The sequence below is a fragment of the Moschus berezovskii genome, chromosome 8 (assembly GCF_049115385.1).
Source record: "Moschus berezovskii isolate FMDL1 chromosome 8, NW_MosBer_1.0, whole genome shotgun sequence".
Classification (NCBI taxonomy): Eukaryota; Metazoa; Chordata; class Mammalia; order Artiodactyla; family Moschidae; genus Moschus; species Moschus berezovskii.
In genome coordinates, this window is record NC_142467.1 from 14215193 (window position 1) to 14235184 (window position 19992).

At 43.9% G+C, this 19992-nt stretch overlaps 2 protein-coding genes across 5 annotated transcripts in view; one reads left to right on the forward strand and one right to left on the reverse strand.

Moving 5' to 3' along the window:
- LNPEP (leucyl and cystinyl aminopeptidase) overlaps nucleotides 1-13258 on the reverse strand; it is a 113230-nt gene extending 99972 nt beyond the window's left edge. For all 3 annotated transcript variants that reach the window (XR_016037979.1, XM_055429485.2, XM_088838452.1), the window contains exon 1: nucleotides 12906-13258. Coding sequence is in view for 1 of the 3 variants with exons in the window: in XM_055429485.2 (XP_055285460.2) it covers nucleotides 12906-12924 (19 nt within the window). In the remaining 2 variants the exon portion in view is untranslated. The remainder of the gene's footprint in view (nucleotides 1-12905) is intronic.
- Nucleotides 13226-14477, forward strand: LOC129558372 (uncharacterized). Of its 2 annotated transcripts, none has more exons than XM_055429486.2 (2): nucleotides 13226-13297; nucleotides 13801-14477. In XM_055429486.2, exons 1-2 carry the CDS (start codon nucleotides 13281-13283, stop codon nucleotides 14432-14434), a joined length of 651 nt encoding a protein of 216 aa, XP_055285461.1. In that variant the 5' UTR covers nucleotides 13226-13280; the 3' UTR covers nucleotides 14435-14477. The 2 variants fall into 2 exon arrangements, with proteins under 2 accessions (XP_055285461.1, XP_055285462.1); XM_055429487.2 differs by having other exon boundaries at nucleotides 13261-13429.
- Nucleotides 14478-19992: the final 5515 nt, after the last annotated feature.

The following is a 19992-nucleotide window of genomic DNA, read 5'->3' on the forward strand; positions in this document are numbered from 1 at the left end:
ATACACCAAACCACCCCTCATATCTTAAACTTCAGTGAATATGAGAAAACGTTTTGAGTTACTGTACATATGTTAGTGTTTTATCTAAAGATATTAAGACCTCTAGGTAACATCCTTAGATAAGACCCACAGAGCTAGTGAGTGAGGAGCCAGGGCTTAAAAGGAGCGGTCACAGTAGTCATATAAAGTGAGGTCGATTCACGGAGAGATCTCTAAAATGAAAAAATAAAAGTACAAAACCAATGTATCTAAGGAAAGTGGTGTGGAACGGGACCTGGCCTTCTCAAAGTCTGAAAGGTTTTGAAGGGAGTGTCCTGATTTGTGCATCTATATACCTTTAAAAAAAATTTAACTCTGCTAGAATATAAGCTCCTCAAGGGCAGAGACCATTCTGCATTCATAGTTGTACTCCAGCTTTAAGGATAAAGCTTGGAACAAGTAAGCGTACGGTGAAGGTATTTATTTGAAGATGGTTATCTTTTTAGAAAGAGAGAAGTAGGGACGTGTCAAACACTAATTTTAAAAACGCATGTTAATTGAGGCAGTTTAAAACAGTCTGCAAGAAAATCAGTCCTCAAACATTCACAGTCTTCTCTGACCCGCTCCTGACTCCCAAGCAGAAGAACACAGCAAGGAGACATGGAAAACTAATTTTGGTTTGCTATATTTTTAGTCTTGGGTGACAAAAATAAGAGATGAAGAGAAACTGTTAGCATGATGCAAACAGGAAAAAATCCAAAACGGAAAAAAAAAAAAAGGAAAATAACAACAAAAAAAGAGAAGACAATAATTAAGTAGGTTTGAACCCCATCACTACCTGGTTTCAATAAAACAGATTTAAGCTCCGAGCACTCATCTTCTACAAAGTTTTTGTACTATATATTTCTGCATTTATTTTCTCTGGTTGCTATCCATTAATATAGAACCAAGAGAAAACAAAAAATTTATAATAATTTACAAGGTTATAATAATAACCATTTAGTTCTACTGAAAAGCCAGCACTCAAAAATGTTTGTCAATTCCACATTGGAAATAATCTAGTTAAACAACTCTGGCTAGAGGACACCAAAAAGCATCAAGTTATCAGTGCAACATCATATTCCACGGACTTAAAACACAGACAGTTCAGCATATGAAGAGTATTTAGTTCCTTTATCCTTCCATTTATTATTATGACAATGATCAGATTCACATGAAGATATGCCATTTTGCTCACTTAAAAGTTAACCAATATCCTTGTGGGGGAAAATATTATTTTAGTTTAACTTTCAATTTTATTTTCTTTTTCTAGGCTACCTTATTTTATCCTAATATTTATATTTGTATCAAACTTGTTCCCCAATCAAACATAATCTTTATTTTACAAAATATTTCTAAAAATCTTTCTTCATAACAAAGGTCCCACAGTCCTTGACAATCCTCAGGGTACCTCTTTGAGAGATTTAGCTATAAAAAGTAATTGAAAATGTCAATGATGACTAAATATTTATGCTTATTAATCTCTCAGGCAAAGTTACAAACCTTATAAGATCTAAAGTTAAAAAGCTTGTTTTTAATTTCAACTACCTAAATATTGTTTCAAAAAATATTAACTGCATAATTCCTTATTTTAAAAATGGCATTAGACATAAGAAACACCTCTGAGCGATTTAACAGAGAATGCATATCACTGCATGAGATCTGCAGAAGAAATTTATAAGAACTATAATGTTCTTATAAACATGGCCTATGAGTTAGAGAATATCTCACTTGGTGAATAAGTCTGCTAGACTTGATCTCAGATGGATCCGAACTAATACTTATTTTGCTTATATTTCTCCGAAATATTTTTCCATCAGACTGATAAAACACAAGGTAAATGATAGTACCAAATCTATAGCAAAAACTTTGCCATGAAAATACAACTTACTGAGGATCAATTTGATTATCATTAACCTATTTAAAAAAAAATAGTGATTAACCATAAATCAGGGACTGAAACCACATTTTTTCTACCATGAGTCACTGTCACTTGATTATCTGTCAAGAAAACATTCTATGCATGAATTCTTCAAGTCTTTATCTCAATAGCATCCAACTGTAATGAACAAGCACACTCAAGGCTAGCCACACTTTAGTGAACACGTGCTTCAGTTCATGTCAGTTCAGTTCAGTTGCTCAGTCATGTCCAATTCTTTTCTATCCCATAGACTGCACCATGCCAAGCCTCCCTGTCCATCAACAACTTCCAGAGTTTACTCCAACTCATATCCATCAAGTCAGTGATGCCATCCAACCATCTCATCCTCTGCCATCCCCTTCTCATCCCGCCTTCAATCTTTCCCAGCATCAGGGTCTTTTCAAATGAGACAGTTTGTTCATATCAGGTGGCCAAAGTATTGGAGTTTCAACTTCAACATCAGTCCTTCCAATGAATACTCGGGACTGATTTCCTTTATAATGGACTGGTTGGATCTCCTTGCAGTCCAAGGGACTCTCAAGAGTCTTCTCCAACACCACAGTTCAAAAGCATTAATTCTCCAGCACTCAGCTTTCTTTATAGTCTAACTCTCACATCCATACATGACTGCTGGAAAAACCATAGCCTTGACTAGACGGACCTTTGTTGGCAAAGTAATGTCTGTGCTTTTTAATATGCTGTCTAGGTTGGTCATAACTTTCCTTCCAAGGAGAAGACCTTCCTTCCTACATTGAATTATTCTTCTGTGTGCCTCCTCTAAACAAAAAGTTACTAAGTCTCTGAGAAGCCTGTACGAATGCTGATAGAAGTGAGGCTGCTGTTTTAAATGGCAATACATTTCTTATTTCCCCAAACGCTCAACACTCTATGCTCAGTCTGAGTTGTTTTCTTAATCTAGGCATCAAATCTACATATTAAAGGACAGTATCAGTGGCCCAAAAGGTTTAGGTACTAAGCATTTAAAAAGCAGAAAAACTACTGCTAAAAGTATAAAGGGAAACCAGTCCAAACTTATGGGCATCAACATGATATATCCGGGATACACTAGTTCCTCCCACCACGCCCCAGTGGCCTTACTGAACCCTTTTGATAATTATGGGACAAGAAGAAACTAGACAAATGAAATACTACTGCTGTCTTCAAATCACACTTAGCTCTCCTTAATCACTCCCACTAAACTCCATTTCTCCATCAAAGAGAACTCTGAAATGGTGTAATGGTGTTGAGGTGATGAGCATCTAACAACTGTTTTAAATCTTATAAAATAACAATTTCAGCTGTGAGGAACACCATGGTCCAAAGCCTTCCTGCCCACCAGAAAGCTCCTCTATGGCACCGAAGGACACCAGGGCTGCCACACAGCCCTGCTCATCATCTGCTTGTGGGATCCAGGGAGCAGAGAAGCACACCCAATCCTCAGGGGTCCAGTTCTCTCACCGCATTTCCCTTCCTCCTGTTCTCCCAGTTTACGAAGCTCTCTCCCTTGTAGAAACATCGGAAAGCCTCCTTAAACACCCTTCCTCCCAGGTCACCGGCTTTGGCCTCCCCAAATGGCACAGAGGCCCAGAGAAGACTCTTGACCATCTAATCCCACCATCTACAGAAGTCCAGATAATTGGCCGGAGTTCTGTTTTGATGACCACACTCTTGAACTATGTGGCAGAAATGCCTGGGAGGACATTCATTAAGGAAAAGAACTTCAGAGGGTCTTCGACAGTTGAACTTGATTCTGCACCATTTTTTCAAACTCCCTTGGAAGACTAAATTTTCTTTATTTGGAACTGATTTCCTCCTTGTTTTTTTCAGATGCGAAGGTCAGAATTTTTTTTTTTCCTAATTGATTCATTGTTCTACCATAAGCATCAGTACAAAGGTGAAACAAAACCAGTCAATAAAGAATAGTGACTGCCTCCATGATCATCCCATGGTAGGTCAAGGGACCTACCCAGATGAGCAGGGCTGTGTGGCACTGCTGCTGCTGCTAAGTCACTTCAGTCGTGTCCGACTCTGTGCGACCCCACAGACGGCAGCCCACCAGGCTCCCCCGTCCCTGGGATTCTCCAGGCAAGAACACTGGAGTGGGCTGCCATTTCCTTCTCCAGTGCATGAAAGTGAAAAGTAAAAGTGAGGTTGCTCAGTCGTGTCCAACTCTTCGCAACCCCATGGACTGCAGCCTACCAGGCTCCTCCGCCCACGGTATTTTCCAGGCAAGAGTACTGGAGTGGGGTGCCACTGCCTTCTCCAAATGAGTCACTAGCCTTCTTTATAACTTTTTCTTCTTGAGATCTTAAACATTCAGGAAAATGAACAGCACTAACTTATAAGCAACTGTGACTTTTCTGACTAGGAAAGAAAAATACACAGCATGATTAAACTCATGGTAAATGTTTTCTATCTCCTTCCATAACTCATGGCAAATGTTTTCTATCTCCTTCCAGGGCCCTCAAATGCCAGCCTTAACTTATTCATCCCCTCTCCCTTCAATTCCTTTTGTCCAACCAGACCCACCTACTTCACCTTTCCAACCCCGACTCTTGCCTTTCAGCCTCACACAAGAGTGTCCTACTCTCCAGAAGAGATTCATTTCTAAGCCAAAGACTTGAAAGGGTCAAGATATTGACCATTTTGCCTTTTCGATTCCTCTTTACCTTAAATCTCCATACACCGCTCATCTTCATGACTAATTCTCATAAGTCCCGATTTCCCCTTAAGACCTTTGGATTCAGAGTCTTACAGGCGCTCCCAGGAATAATCACAAATAGATTACAACAGTGAATCGGGTTACAGGGGAATCCTGACTACTCTCTCACAGACACAGGAACCCACATCTATTGCACAGAAATACCAGGGCAATGAGCAGCTTTCTCTATAAAAACCACTAGATGAAAACAGAGCTGAACTACCATGGGCTCCAGAATTTTCTTCATTCTTCATTCGTACTTATCTGTGAATACTCTTAAAAGGTACAAATCCAGGAATTCAAATTAAAAAAACAAAAAACACTTTCTCAGGTCACTCCAAAATTATGGAAAGGTGTAGCAGCATTAGCTCCAGCTCTAACCTCCCACAGTTTTCGAGACATGAGGTAACTAATTAACAGAATATGGCTGCACTGTCCTCACTTCAAGTGCCAAGAACTACAGGCCTGATCCAGCTCCATCCCAACTTCTGGGGTAATTCTGGCTCGACTTCTCTGTATTTCAATCTCCTAGCGTTTTCACAGAGAGGGTCAGAATGCTGCTGTTTCCTAAAAGGAGTGTTAATCAATAGAAATGTAAACTTACTGCTGACAAATGTTATATGAACAGGTTATAAAGACAATCGTACACAGATAAATATGATTTTTGACAACGTGCTCATAATATTGTTTGGACTCCAGAGAAAGCTTGAAGGAAAAAAAAAAAAATTCTCTCTTTAAGAATTCTTGTCCTGAGGAAGTAACTCCTATACCTTTAGACCAGAGCTCTCCGGTTCACTTATCTAGACCATCTCTAATCCTGAAAACAAAACGGAAAAAAAAAAGGGAACAAAACCTTTTAAAATCTTATTCCAACCATTGCTTAAAACCAGTGAATTTTGTGAGCTTCCCTGGTGGCTCAGTTGGTAAAGAATCCGCCTGCAATGTAGGAGACCTGGGCCGATTCCTGGGTCAGGAAGATCCCCTGGAGAAGGGAATGGCAACCCACCTCAGTATTCTGGCCTGAATATTTCCATGGACAGAGGACCCTGCTGGGCTACAGTCCATGGGGTCACAAAGAGTTGGACATGAATGAGCGACTTTCACTTTGTTCATTTATTTAGTAATTAGAAAACTGTCCCAAATTTTATTGCTTTTTTTTAACTTCCATAGTCTATTATTTTCATATTAGCATGAAAACAAAACTAGACGATTCCCTTTCTTTTATTGAGGCTCAGTTCAGTCACTCAGTCCTGTCTGATTCTTTGCAACCCCATGGACTGCAGCATGCCAGGCTTCCCTGTCCATCACCAACTCCCAGAGCTTACTCAAACCTATGTCCATCTAGTCGGGGATGCCATCCAACCATCTCATCCTCTGCCGTCCCCTTCTTCTCCTGCCTTTAATCTTTCCCAGCATCAGGGTCTTTTCAAATGAGTCAACTCTTCCCATCAGGTGGCCAAAGTATTGGAGTTTCAGCTTCAGCATCAGTCCTTCCAATGAACACCCAGGACTGATCTCCTTTAGGATGGACTGGTTAGACCTCCTTGCAGTCCAAGGGACTCTCAAGAGTCTTCTCCAATACCACAGTTCAAAAACATAAATTCTTTGGTGGTCAGCTTTCTTTAGAGTCCAACTCTCACATCCATACATGACTACTGGAAAAACCATAGCCTTGACTAGACGGACCTTTGTTGGCAAAGTAATGTCTCTGCTTTTTAATATGCTGTCTAGGTTGGTCATAGGTTTTCTTCCAAGAAGCAAGTGTCTTTTAATTTCATGACTGCAGTCACCATCCGCAGTGATTTTGGAGCCCCCCAAAATAAAGTCTCTCACTGTTTCCATTTTTCCACAACTATTTGCCATGAAGTAATGGGACCAGATGCCATGATGTTAGTTTTCTGAATGTTGAGTTTTAAGCCAACTTTTTCACTCTCCTCTTTCACTTTCATCAAGAAGCTCTTTAGTTTTCTTTGCTTTCTGCCATACAGGTGGTGTCATCTGCATATCTGAGGTTACTGATATTTCTCCCAGCAATCTTGATTCCAGCTTATGCTTCATCCAGCCCGGCATTTCACATGATGTACTCTGCATATAAGTTAAATAAGCAGGGTGACAATATACAGTCTTGATGACTCCTTTCCTGATTTGGAACCAGTCTTTTGTTCCATGTCCAATTCTAACTGTTGCTTCTTGACCTGCATACAGATTTCTCAGGAGGCAGGTCTGGTGGTCTGGTATTGCCATCTCTTTCAGAATTTCCCACATTTTCTAAATCCAGCTTGAACATCTGAAGTTCACGGTTCATATACTGTTGAAGCCTGGCTTGGAGAATTTTGAACGTAACTTAGCTAGCGTGTGAGATGAGTGCAATTCTGCAGTAGTTTGAACATTCTTTGGCATTGCCTTTCTTTGGGATTGGAATGAAAACTGACCTTTTCCAGTCCTGTGGCCACTGCTGGGTTTTCCAGATTTGCTGGCATACTGAGTGCAGCACTTTCACAGCATCATCTTTCAGGATTTGAAATAGCTCAACTGGAATTCCATCACCTCCACTAGCTTTGTTCAGAGTGATGGTTCCTAAGGCCCACTTGACTTCGCATGCCAGGATGTCTGGCTCTAGGTGAGTGATCCCACCATCATGGTTTATCTGGGTCATTAGGATTTTTTTGTACAGTTCTGCAAATTCTTGCCACTTCTTAATATCTTCTGCTTCTGTAGGTCCATACCATTTCTGTCCTTTATTGTGACCATCTTTGCATGGAATTTTCCCTTGGAATGTCTAATTTTCTTGAAGAGATCTCTAGTCTTTCCCATTCTATGGTTTTCCTTTATTTCTTTGCATAGATCACTGAGGAAGGCTTTCTTGCTATTCTTTGGAACTCTGCATTCAGATGGGTATAGCTTTCCTTTTCTCCTTTGCCTCTTGCTTCTCTTTTTTTCTCAGCTATTTGTAAGGCCTCGTCAGACAACCATTTTGCCTTTTTGTATTTTTTTTCCTTGGGGATGATCTTGATCACTGCCTCCTGCACATGTCTCAAACCTCCATACGTAGTTCCTCAGGCACTCTATCAGATCTAATCCCTTGAATCTATTTGTCACTTCCACTGTATAATCATAATAGGTCTCCCCATCCCATTCTTCCGCCATCTTCATTTAGGATCAGGTTAGCATTAACTGATAGCAGGTCTGTGGGGCTTCTGCTCACTGTGCCTAGCAGAAAATCTCCTTGTAAACAGGCATTCCAAAAATGGTGTCTGCCTGATTCCTGAGAAAGAAATCACCCTTCTTATTCCTTATATGATAATTTCCTTATAACCAATCTTTCTGGTTCTGTCTCTTTCAAGTTGAGTTCTCAAGAATCATCTACAGATAAATAATAATCACTGGTTCTAATAGTTTCTAAAATATGATATTTATCTTGTCTCAAGACACCTTTTCGAGGAAGTTGTCACATACAGAACTTTTCCACCTCTACTTTCCAGTTAACAGCTGGACTGGTTTCCAGTTACAGCCTCAACCTTATACTACTAAATGATGCTAATATTCTAATCCTGTATCCTCCTATTTCCCTTAACTGAAATAAAGATGTAAGACAGAAAGGTAAAAGCAGAATTTAACTTATATCCTATCATATAAACTATTATCTTCCATTTTAAAGGTTTTTTTTTTCCTCAATGTGGTAAGTTATTTCAGAACAAAAGAAAACTACACATGAACACAATGCAATAAGCTCACATAGATGATCTTTGACAGATGCTAAAAAAACTTTTTTTTTAAACAAATGCATACCTGTAGGATTGGAGTAGGAAATAGCAATCCACTCCAGAATATCTGCCTGGGAAATCCCATGGACAGAGAAACCTGGCAGGCTATGAGGTCTAAAAGAGCTGGACATGACTGAGCACACACAGGCACATACCTAACAGGATAACTGCTATTTGTAAGATTAAAATGATGAAATCACACTTTTATACTGCCTTATAATTCATGAACATCTAATTCATTATCCAGACTTTCCATTTTGGAAGTTGGGAAATACTTTCACTTGGAAGCCAATCTGAAAACAAAAATAGTTTTATAAAGATAGGAAAGCCCCCGTTGTTAGATTACACACCAGGATGTAATATTAAAGTGACTCTTGGGGGCTTTGGGAAAAATAAAACTGTTTAAATTGTGTTTTCAGTGCTGCGGCTTCAAAATATCAATGCTTTTCCACCCTCTGGAGATTTACGTTGGGCCATACCACAAACTAGAATGCATTTAAAAACAGACAGACACACACGTATGAAATTTGGTTATCTAGCAAAGTTCTCAAAAGCTCCCTCCTGGTGAATACTTTTAGTACACTAAAAATGAAGTGTAGATTCCTAGACCCAACTTCAGACCTTCTGAATCAGATCTGGAGGGTGAGCTGTGTACCTACATTCCTTAACATAAATTTAAGTTATTCTAAAATCCCCTAATCTTATGTGCAAATGAGGACAAATAAAACTAGGTAGTCATCAAATAATTGCTTGCCCTAATCTAGTGAAAGTGAAGTTGCTCAGTTGTGTCCGACTCTTTGCGACCCCATGGACTGTACCTGCCAGACTCCTCCATCCATGGGATTTTCCAGGCAAGAGTACTGGAGTGGGTTGCCATTTTCTTCTCCAGGGGATCTTCCCAACCCAGGGATCAAACCCGGGTCTCCCGCACTGCAGGCAGACGCTTTACCCTCTGAGCCACCAGGGAAGTCCCTGTACATTTATCAAAATACCTACAACTGCTGGAGAAGACACTTGAGAGTCCCTTGGACTGCAAGGAGTTCCAACCAGTCCATTCTAAAGGAGATCAATCCTGGGTGTTCATTGGAAGGACTGATGCTAAAGCTGAAACTCCAATACTTTGGCCACCTCATGTGACGAGTTGACTCACTGGAAAAGAGTCTGATGCTAGGAGGGATTAGGGGTGGGAGGAGAAGGGGATGACAGAGGATGAGATGGCTGGATGGCATCACCGACTCGATGGACATGAGTTTGAGTAAACTCTGGGAGTTGGTGATGGACAGGGAGGCCTGGAGTGCTGTGATTCATGGGGTCGCAAAGAGTCAGACACGACTGAGCGACTGAACTGAACTGAACAGAGTTTCTATTTTTTTGTTTGGTTGGTTTTTGGTAATACAGCTATCACTACTTCTGAATAGTTTCACTTCTACCTGCCTAACAGAACATAAGAGCTACTACCAAACCAACCTTGACTACTAGTCCAGCACATTCCTCTCCCCATTAAAAAAAAAGGCACCAAATATCCAAAGCCAGACTGGATGTCCTGTCTTCAGCATAATAGTCAGCAGTCCCTACCAAGGGCAACACCAAAAATATCTCCTGAGCCAAACGGAAATTCTTGGCAATAGCGTCTCTCCTTGTAAGCCCTTTCTGGAGGTCTGCATATTAAAGGGACTGCAGCAGTGACAGGCTAACACAGGATGGTCATCAAATAAACCCATTATCAGCAGGTAGAGCACAGGGTCCAGGAAAAATGAGCCAGACCAGCAGCAAGTTTTGACAGAAAACACAGAAAGCAGAAAAGGCCTTACTGGACTAGATAAGCATTGAAAACCAAATTAGCAAAACAAACTAAATTTGCCTCCTTTACAAATTTACCTCTTTTCAGGGAGAGAAATCATCGACAAGATTTTAACTGAAAGATACATGGCCCCGACTTACTGAACTTTTCCATAAGCACTCACACCTCTCTCCAGATACAGAGATATATGACAAAGTGTAAGTGGTGACAATTTCATTAAAAGAGAATGAATGTGTAACAAAAGCCCACGCCATACTTGATAAACCCTCCAATGATAAATTCTATGGGTAATGAAATATTCTGCCCCAGAACACTGAGACCTGTGAGAGAATTAGATGTACATATTCTTTGCCCTCAAAAGGATTAAGTACCACTACACCATGTCCTGTTTGAAGACACTAGAAAATTCTACAGCTATTCTTCAGAAGTTTCGCAATAATGAGTCTTCCTTAAACCCAAAAGCACCTCAAAGTGCTAGGACCTATTTTCTTGTTGAGGCATCCCTGGTGGCTCAGTGATAAAGAATCCACCCGCCATCCAGGAGATCGGGGTTTGATCCCCGGGTGGGAAGATCCGCTGGACAAGGAAATGGCAACCCACTCTTGTATTCTTGCCTGGGAAATCCCATGGACAGAGGAGCCTGGCAGGCTACAGTCCCCAAGGTCACAAAAGAATCGGACAGGACTTAGCAACTAAACCAATCAACCAATTTCTTGTTGACTTTAGATGTTAGTTTCTATTCTCCTTGCTAACGGATGCTAGATAAGGTTCCAAGGAGTAATTAGTACATTAACTAAAATGATACACTGCTAAACTATCTCCAGCACAGGCTGTGAAAATCTGCAAGACAGGAAAGAATTAGAAATCCAATTTCCTACATGAAAGTTGAAGCACTGCTTCTTCTTTATTCTCCTCTCTGGGACTTTTTCATTGCCCTTCCAAATATGACAATTTGCAAATATTCACATCCAGAGGAACATATTCTAAAACTATTCTAAGATGGGAGAAAAGGCTCCAATTTTAAGACTTGAGAAGGTACTTTAATTCTATCGGCACAGGTTCACCAAATCAGCTTAGCAATAATCTTAACCAAATTAATGACTCAGCCTTGTTGAGAGGAGTTTTTTGTTTGTTTGTTTTAATTTAGAGGAAACTTCACATTTAAAATCTTACAAACATGACAGCTCCAAGCTTTCTACCTAGAACACAGGATAAGCCTTAGGATACTCACTGGAAAGGATTTAAGAATCTGTATTAAACATACTTTATACCAAAGTACTGGATGTTCTCTAACCTTCCTTTTAGTTCAAATCGTCCTTATTTTTCTTTGCCAACTTTACTAGACTACTCTTAGAGCCTCGGTAATTACAAATAGACCTGAATGAGAAAATTCAGAATTAAAGCTGTCATCATTAAAGCTAATTAAACAGTACAGACAGGAAGATGGCAGTAGAATAAAGCATTCTGAATTAGGGACAGGGAGAATATAATTAGGAGTTCTCAGCCCAAGGATGAAACACAGCACACAACAAAGTCTGGCTCGGGTTTGGGACACAGTGGACAATGCCTCCGTCTCCCGGGTGGCAAGTGACCCACCCTGAGTGGCAGACTCTGCCTTCTATTAATGCGACAAACTCTCTACCTTAAGTAACCAATCACCCGCAGGAAAACACATGTCCACTAGGAGAGTGAACTCTCCCATTTCAGCGTGAATTCTCCCTTGCTGGCAGTTTTCCTACTTTCTGTCCCCCAAAGGGAATCCATATACTCAACACCGCAAATTGAAAGGCATCTCACCCCTACATGGCACTTGTGGTCCAAACAAAAGCCACGGTTTTAAGGAGCCATGGATTCGCTCCCTTCGGTCAGTAAAGGGCTGTGGCTGTTAGCCGAACCTCCTGCAGGCTCCGGCTTTGGACACTCGCCTCAAGTCACATTGTGATATCAGCGTGACGGCCCCTTGATATTTAATGAGTTTCGACTGCAAATAAAAAACCGATCTTATTGGGAGCCAGGGAGAGGAAGCTTGAACCTCCTAAGGAATGCCTCCGCAACAGACGCGGAGAGCGGCAATGCAGGCAGGAACCTCCCCGGCGCCCAGCAAGTTTTCCTCCACCTTCCACTGAATTAACCTAACAAGCCCCCACCCGCTAACCAGCCCTACCAGGAAAAGTCACACCGGCAACTCGCCGAAGGGCAGGGGGACAGCTCCGGGCGCGCCACCCAAGTTGAGGGTTTGACCGCTCTTTAACCCTTCCCGACCCAAAGCCCACTCTGCACCCGGGGCAATCCCAAGCTCTGCCAACTTTCCCGGCCGCCCCCCCTCCAATGCGCACCGCAGCCCAAACTTTGCAGCTCGCCCACCTGGCTGCGCAGAGGAGCGAGGTGTCCGGGACACCGGGTGTCCCCACCCGGGACGGGCGGTGGCGCTGACCTTCACGCCAGCAACCCCCGCCCCCGCCCCCCGAGCCTGGCGATCGCCGCCTCTCGCCCCCTCCCCCGAGCCTGCAACAGCCTCCCCCCGGGTCCCCGACGCCAGCAGCGCGCCCCCCACCCCACCTCACCGCCAAGCCTCTCGCGGGAAACCCGCGCTGGAGGCGGCTGCAGCTCGCCCTCGCGTGTCACGACTCCCCACGACCCTCTGGGCCCCGGGAGAGCCCGGCTCCCAGCCCCGGCCTCCCTCCGGCCGCGCCTACTCACCATTGGTGAAAGCCTCCATTATTTGCGGCCCCCTGGCCCGGGCCGCGGCTCCTGAGAGCGGGAGCGCGCAAGCTTCCTCCTGCTAGAGCTCCGAGCGGCCCTGCGCACTGAGCATGCCCGGCGCGGCGCCCGGGGCTGCCGGGGAGGTGCCGCGAGGGGCGGCGCCGCTCCGCCCTCTCTGGGATCCGCCGCTCCGGGTTTTGCAGACAGCGGCAGACAGAGCCGGGGAACCTGGGGGGGCGGCTCCCGGGAGGGGGCGGGCCCGGGGGCGTGTCCAGAACAAGCCCCGCCCCGGGCAGGGAGGCCGGCCGGCTCGCGCTCTCGCTCGCTCCGGTCCCGCTCCGCACCGCGCTCAGTCCCTTTAAGGCAAACGGGATGGTCTGTCGCGCCTGGTAGGTGTCCCGGCTCTAACCCGGCACCACGCGCGTCACACATCGCCCCGCGGAGCCGACATTCCAGAGATGGGACGAGAAACACAGGCCGCAGACGAGGCCGAAACACACGCCCCTCCTGTTGAGCCTTCAGTTAGGGTGATGGGACGCAGACCCAGTGGGGGTCGCTGGTTCGGAGGGCTGGGGGAGGACAGAAGAGACCTGGGTGGGAGGCGGCCACGGGCGCCGAGATCTGAAGGCAGAGTAGGTAGCGGGCTGCGGGTGCAGGGCGCTCCGCTGACTGCCCAAGCTTCGAGCTTCCCCGGGGGGTCCAGCTCCCTTCCGCGAGGCTGCAGGGAACAGGCAGTGTCCGTCTCTGTCGGCTGCTCGCTCGCCGCATAGTGGTCCCAAGCGACCGGTGGCCTGGAGACTGGAAGCGGGGAGACCGCTGGGGGCAGGAACCCGGGGTCCTGTCCCCGGGGGGCTAGCGGGTTTGGGGGCGCCGCCTCTACCTCCCGGTGCAGGCAGATGACAAAACGCGGCGCTGGATCCGCCGGAGCCAACTGGCGCCGCAGGATGTGGGCAGAAGGCCTGGCCCCGCGGAGCCTTAAATCAACACCCGAAGAGGCGCCTCCACCCACCACCACCACCCCCCAGGGTGTCGCCGCTGCGGCCCGGCCGGGAGGAGAAACGGAAACTCCCTCTGTCGCCCCCGCCGCCCGGCATCCAGCGCCCCGGCCTCCAGCAGCCCCCCAGCCACCACTGTTTCCGGCGTCAAACCCCGGGCAGGGCCGGCGAACCTTTGGGATGGAAACAAACCGGGGGGCGGGGGGCGCCGTGAGCCCCGGGGAAGCTCGTCTGGGCCCCCGGCTTCTTCATCCCTTGCTCAGAGGGTGCATCGCCGCCACAGCGGAGATCGCAGCCCTCCCAGGGCGCGGCCACCGCCTCCCGTCCCTCTTCCCTCCTTCCCCCAGCGCAGCCCTGGCCCCAGCAGCAGCTTGGCTCCCGCGACGCCTCCCGGCGCCTGCCAACTGTCACAGGCTCTCCTCCGAGGCTGTCAACAGCAGGGCGTCGCGTGCAAACAAGCTGGAAGCGAGCGCAAACAGCCTGGGCAGTCGAGGACGGCTGCGGCGCTGTTTGACCCGAGTGGGAATTTAGAAATTAGGTTTCAAAGAAGTAAAATCTGTGTGCAATTATTGTATTTTGCAATGTTTCATTTTAAAGTGTAGATCGTATTAAATCGCCCACTTCCTCTTTTAAACCTCCTTTTAAAACCAACGACACTTAGAATAAAATTGAAACTCTGCCTGAACTCTGGGACCTCACCTCCCACCTATGCCCACGATGGTTTGTCTACGGAGGCCCTTCCGGCTGTTCCTGAAAGTCGCCAAGTTACATCGAATCATTCCTGTAACACGTTCCTCGTGGATGAACTGTTCCTTCTGCCTTGTGGTTTTCGCTGTTTGTTCTTTCTTGTCTTTCAGTGCTCAACTCAAATGTCATCTCTGCTGAGCTCTTCCCTGACCCCCGCAACGGAAAATAGGTCCAAACATGATCTGCTGAGTAAAAATTGAGCCCGGCTTTATTGTCTTCACAGCACTGTCTTGTTCCTTCTGTTATTATTATCAGTCTCTCTTTCCAGAATGCAAGCTCCAGGAAGACAGGGTCATTACCTTCATAAAGGGCTGTATCCTAAACCCTAGGATTTGTGAATCGATGCCATGGTTTTTAGAGTTCTAGTTCTCTTGCCATGTTGAAAACCCTTCCAGAGAACATTTCTATATTGAGTGGTGTGTTTGTGATCAGTACAGAGAAGGTCTGTATCATATGACACTTCAAAGCTGCTCTCTTCTCTTGACATTGTGTTAAAGATAATCAGAGCCCTTAGGCTGCCTCCTCAGCAACCCCCTTCCCCCCTACAGTGTGTCAACTTCAGAACCAAAAATAGGAAGTGAACCACAGGGGCTGGTACATAAGTGTTCAAATATTATATAGTATTTGTAGGGCTGGATTTCATTAAAAGGACCCCACACATTGCATTGCTTAGATAGGAGGCTCTTACCTATATTTTCAGTTCAGTTCAGTAACTCAGTTGTGTCTGATTCTTTGCGACCCCATGGACTGCAGCACACCAGGCCTCCCTGTCCGTTACCAACTCCTGGCGTTTACTCAAACTCATGCCCATTGGTTCGGTGATGCCACCAACCATCTCATCCTCTGTCCTCCCCTTCTCCTCCCGCCCTCAATCTTTCCCAGCATCAGGGTCTTTTCCAATGAGTCAGGGTCCTGTCATGTTCCTTTGGAGTTATTTTTGCAGTCAAAGCACTTAGAGATATTTACAACTCCACAGCTTGTTAAATTTCCTCACCTCACCTCACCTGTAAGCTGGAGTCTGTCATGCTTTTAAGTGTGAAACACATTACCTTGCGTTTGGTCTTAAATACATCAATTCTTCAGAGACTTTTAAAAATGCTTCACCACTGCACTAACAAATATAGGTGGATCATCATATCTTTTGTGATTTCTTTGGCATAAAGACAAATAACTTCTTTATCTTCCCTTTGCCAACTTCTTGCCTCCTGTTGCTACCCGTGCATGGGTGTGCCCACATGCATGCACACACGCACGCACACACACACACACACACACACACACAAATACCTAAGGACCGTTTAAAGACTTGTGGGTTTGTATTGGAGATAGAGTAACAAAAATCAAAATGTTTCAGAATCCTCAGTTCAGTTCAGTTCAGTTCAGTCGCTCAGTCGTGTCCAACTCTCTGCGACCCCATGAATCACAGCATGCCAGGCCTCCCTGTCCATCACCAACTCCCGGAGTTCACTCAAACTCATGTCCACAGAGTCGGTGATGCCATCCAGCCATCTCATTCTCGGTCGTCCCCTTCTCCTCCCGCCCCCAACCTTTCCCAGCATCAGAGTCTTTTCCAGTGAGTCAACTCGTCGCATGAGGTGGCCAAAGGATTGGAGTTTCAGCTTTAGCATCAGTCCCTCCAATGAACACCCAGGATCGATCTCCCTTAGAACGGACTGGTTGGATCTCCTTGCGGTACAAGGGACTCTCAAGAGTCTTCTCCTATCTACCCTCAAAAGAATAAAAATGAATTTTGTTTCATTTTAGCCTGGGTTTTTATTTTGTGGATACTATTTTACACTTCACTTCATAAAGCCTTTCTGAGGGAACACTGCTTCACAGACTCAAGCCGAAGCCCATTATGTTTCAGTCTCTAACCTCCTCCTATCCTCCCACACAGAACTTCCTCTTTAGTGAAGGGCATAATACTTTAAATTATTATGAAGTAACTATTCGCTATCAGAGGAGATAGTGTGACATTATCTACTATACTCCTTTACTCTTTTCAGAATCCTTGATGTCTACTTAACATTTGAAAGCCAAAAATTTGGAGGGCTAATTATAATGTATAATAAATAGCATGAAAGGAAAATATGAGCTCCTTGAATAACAAACTGTTTAGTTATAAAGAAGCAACAAACTTGCTAATCAATGAAAATAGGAACTTTTTTTCATCAAAATAAAACACTTCCTATACGACTGAAGTGACTTAGCAGCAGCAGCAGCATGCCATGGACTGCTAATCCAAGCCTTGTTGAACAGATGAGGGAATTGAAGTCCAATAGGTTAGAGGATTGACTCACAGATGGCAGACAGGATGGAGCTCAGGTGGTATGCGCTCTGCACCAGAACTCTGGAGCCTTCTGTTTCTTCCCTATTCCCACAGGGAATTAAGGTCAATGACGATAATTCATGGAATGGATATGAATTAAAGAGAAATATAGCTAACCTCAGGCTACTGGGTGGCTATTTCACTGTTTAATTGATACTCCCATATAATTTATTGATAGTCCACGTCAAATTTAGGTTTAGCATTATTAAATAAGCTTTCTAATGACTTTGAAATAGACAATTAAAATACATTAATTCAGTGCACATATTTGAAAATGATATTTATTCACTTCTTGAATAAATGGTGGATGCAGCTTCCTGCCAGGACACAGATGACCACCAGGAAGTTTCCAGTCCCTTCAAGGACTGGAGGAGTCGATATCTCATTACTCCAGTAACATATTTGCAGCACACATGCCCTGGATCAGTTATGATGCTTGAAGTTAGAGCAAGTTGAGAAATGTTTCGAGCACAGAGGAAAGCAGAATAATTATCCAACATAGTTCTTTTGTAACTTGTGTATGCGTGCTCAATCATTCAGTCACATACAGCTGACCCCACAGACTATAGCCTGCCAGGCTGCTCTGTCCATGGGATTTCCCAGGCAAGAATGCTGGAATGGGTTGCCATTTCCTTCTCCAGGGGATCTTCCCTAACCAGGGATTGAACCTGTGTCTCCTGCATCGGCAGGAAGATTCTTTACCACTGAGCCAGCTGGGAAGCCTTTGTATTGCATGCATGCTTAGTCGCTCAGTGGTGTCCAACTCTTTGTGACCCCACGGACTGTTCCTCTGTTTATGGAACTCTCCAGGCAAGAATACTAGAGTGGGTAGCCATTCTGTTATCCAGGGGATCTTCCCAACCCAGGGATTGAACCCAGGTTTCCAGGCAGGAAAGATTGCAGGCAGATTCTTTACCATCTAGTCACCAGCAAAGCCCTTGTATAGCCTAGAGTTTAGCAAAAAGATTCAGACAAATGAAGTAAAAGGTTATCAAGAAGGAGCAAACATATACCAGTGCAGATGCTTTGGACTACAAAAAACAATAGGCTGAATTAAACTAGTTTGAAGAATAAGGACATTTACTATCTCATATAACAATTGAAAAAATAAGGCAACCTCCAGTCAGAGCTCCCAACAGCATCAAAAACCCAATTTCTCACTCTGTGTACTCTCTGAGCAGTTTTCTGAGACTGAGGGCCATTTAGTCAACAAGGTGGCTATGGCAGGGGAAGAAGAAAGAACCTTTCTCTTGATGTCTCCTTCTTAAGAACAAAGAAACTTTTCTAAGAAATACCCTACTAGAATTCTTCCTCGGTTTCATGTACCCAAACTCTATTATGTACATTTCTAAGCCAGTCCCTGGAAATGAAAATAAAGTTCCTGTGATTGGTGTCTAGACAAAGCAGGGTCTAGGATCACTTCCCTTATGGGGGATGAAGGAGGCACTCAGACAAACTCATTTTTCTTATTCAGAAAGGAAGAAGAGATTAAGTGAACCAAAATGTTAGGTGGGCAACCTAAATGTCTACCCAATGTTATGAATATTGATATATTTTAATAACCTTTGGTATTTAATCCTGTATCTTTGTAATGTGATGTCACTCAGTAATAGCATCCCCACGCTCCCCTCCCCCACCCCGGTTCAAAACTACAAGCATACACACAAACACAAATACCAGGACTCCAGTGCTCCTGAGTGTCTTTATACACAAAGGAATCTAAGTCATAATGTATGTGGGGTAACTGAGAAGTTCAGAAGGAGACGTGATTTGCCCACAATCACATGGCCATCGAGCTGCTCAATCAGAAAAGGAGTATCACTCTGTCTTTTCAAATCCGGTTCTAAGCTCCTTTCTCAATATTGTTCACCATTGTACCTACACCACTTGGCAAGATCCTTCTGACATTTGAATCAAGTTCTCTCATCTATTTGTATTATATTTGATTGATTGCATATTCATCAAAACTAGTCACCTTATATTTATAATCAGATAGAAATAATTGAAAAACATTTCAAAATAAAATAGCTTGTTTCTAACAAGGAAGAAATAATAAGCTGTAATCTAAGAAAATATTTAAAGGGTGTTTTATTTTTAAAGAGATTAATTCACATAGTTATGTTGTTGTTAAGACAAGAACTACAAAAAGGGAGAAAATCCAAAACAGAAATTAATATCTGTGGTATACAATAACTTCTAATAGAAAAGAGAAATTTTAATTTTATAGTGTCACCTTCTTATTTTACTAAGAGTCTTTTATAACGTTTCCCTTTGTTAAGCTTAAATCTTAAAACCATAAGGTCTTCTTAGGTAGCTAAGAGCCAAATATTTTTATTTTCTTCAAAACCCTAAGATACTTGTATAAGAAATGTAAAGATAGAGCCCAATTCAATGCAATTTTTCATATGATTGATCAATATAACTAGGATGTCAAACCTAGAAATGTTATATTATTGTCTTGAATTTTGACATGAAAAGTGAAAAAGAAAGTGAAAGTGAAGTCACTCAGTCTTGTCTGACTCTTTGCAACCTCGTGGACTGTACCTGCCAGGCTCCTCCATCCATGGGATTTTCCAGGCAAGATTACTGGAGTGGGTTGCCATTTCCTTCTCCAGGGGATCTTTCCAACCCAGGGATTCAACCCAGGTCTCCTGCATTGCAGGCAGACTCTTTACCATCTGAGCCACAAGGAGGCTGATGTGAAAGTAACTACCAAAATGGGAAAATAAGTCTTAGGTATTTGTATTAGCTTTCTAAGGCTGCTGTGAAAAAAAAAAAAAAACATAATCCAAGTGACTGGAGTAACAGAAAGTTGTTGTCTCATAGTTCATAGTTCTGGAGGTTGGAAGACCAACATTAAGGTGTCTGTGGGGCCATGTTCCCTCTGAAGGCACCAGGAAAAGGTATGTTCCAGGGCGCTTTTCTAGTTTCCTGTAGTTCCTTGACTTATGACAGTGAAGCTCCAGGCTTCACAACGCATTCTCCCTGTTGCCTGTCTGTGTCCATATCTTCC